The following is a 1,286-nucleotide window of genomic DNA, read 5'->3' as shown; positions in this document are numbered from 1 at the left end:
GTCTAACCAAACTCTGGCTGAGTACAGATTCTTCTAAAGCATCTTCTTCACTTTGCCAAAGGACATCACGTTCCCCTTTGAGTGCACCAGAGCCTTGACTGTGTCTTTGGGGCCCTCCATTCATAGGTTGATGCTCAGCCACTGAACACACCAGCCTGGTACCAATGCCAAGTGTTGGTAAGAATGCAGAGAAACTGGAACGCTCGTACATTGCTGGTGGGACTGTAAACTGGAACAGCCACTTTGAAAAAGTTTCTTAAGACATTAAATGATGCCCTTACCACAAGACCCTGCATTTCTACTTTTATCAAAACTCATCTAATTGCACGTCATATAAGGTGCCTCGTATTGTATGTAAATTGTACCTCAATAATTATGAGAATAGTGAGAATGAGACCACTCTAAATTCACTGAGTGGTCTCATTATCACTATAGAAGAATCTCCAAGGTGTATTAAGTGAGAAAAAAAAAATCAAGGTGCAGAAAGATGTTAATCAGAGAAAAATATGTCTGTATTGTCTCGGGAATGGATAAAACAATCTAAAAGCCTATACTAATACTTAGTGACTTCCTGTTGGGGGATGTGGGCTGGGAAGGTGGACACAGAAGAGGGAGGGATGTTACCTAAACATCTCACACTTTTCGATGTTTGAATTAGGCGAAGCTTTCCCTTGCTGCTGAAACTCTTACTAACTGAATTGCCACACTCTGATTTCGCAACAACAAATAGATTTGCTTAAAAGTTAATATCCCTCCCTATGGGAATACTTGCAACTTCGAATTTACTACTCGGCACACAAACAAGCCTTTAAAACAAGAAGCAGATGTTACCGTGCCCGAAAGCATCCCTAACGTCTGGGAGTCTATGGTTTTGTAACTCCCACCCCCGCCCCCACCCCAGTCTTTCGCGAAGGACTTAGGGCTGCCCCCGTCCCTAACTGTCCACCAGCCTGCTACTCTATCTCCTTGTGCTGAGTAAAATTCCATTGTGTGGTCGGGCCCCTCGTCAATCATGCACTCAGCTAGGGAAAGACGCCCTCGTTGACTCCAAGTGTCAGCATTAGAGCAGAAGCTGCAATCAGCATTTGCATGCAGGTTTTCGCGTCTACACAAGAGTTCAGGTCCTTTGGGAAGCATCACGGAGTGCGATTGCTGGATGGGTAAGAATGTACTTAGAGGCTCTGCACAGGAAGAGACAGCATCAACAAAACGAAAAGGGAGCCACTGTATGAAGAAACATATTTGCCAATGATACATCTGACAAGGGGCTAATTTCCAAAATATAC

The 1,286-nt window shown here is 44.1% G+C and overlaps 1 protein-coding gene across 1 annotated transcript in view; it reads left to right on the top strand.

Annotated features, from left to right (window-relative positions):
• Positions 1 to 1,156: 1,156 nt before the first annotated feature.
• ADAM33 (ADAM metallopeptidase domain 33) overlaps positions 1,157 to 1,286 on the top strand; it is a 15,175-nt gene continuing 15,045 nt past the window's right edge. The window contains 1 exon segment of the mRNA XM_023760306.1: positions 1,157 to 1,160. Within this exon segment, the coding sequence (XP_023616074.1) occupies positions 1,157 to 1,160 (4 nt within the window).

This window comes from Myotis lucifugus, unplaced genomic scaffold (genome assembly GCF_000147115.1).
Source record: "Myotis lucifugus unplaced genomic scaffold, Myoluc2.0 scaffold_178, whole genome shotgun sequence".
In the NCBI taxonomy this organism is placed as follows: domain Eukaryota; kingdom Metazoa; phylum Chordata; class Mammalia; order Chiroptera; family Vespertilionidae; genus Myotis; species Myotis lucifugus.
Note: the sequence above shows the minus strand (reverse complement) of the source record. Positions and strands in the feature narration are given on the sequence as shown.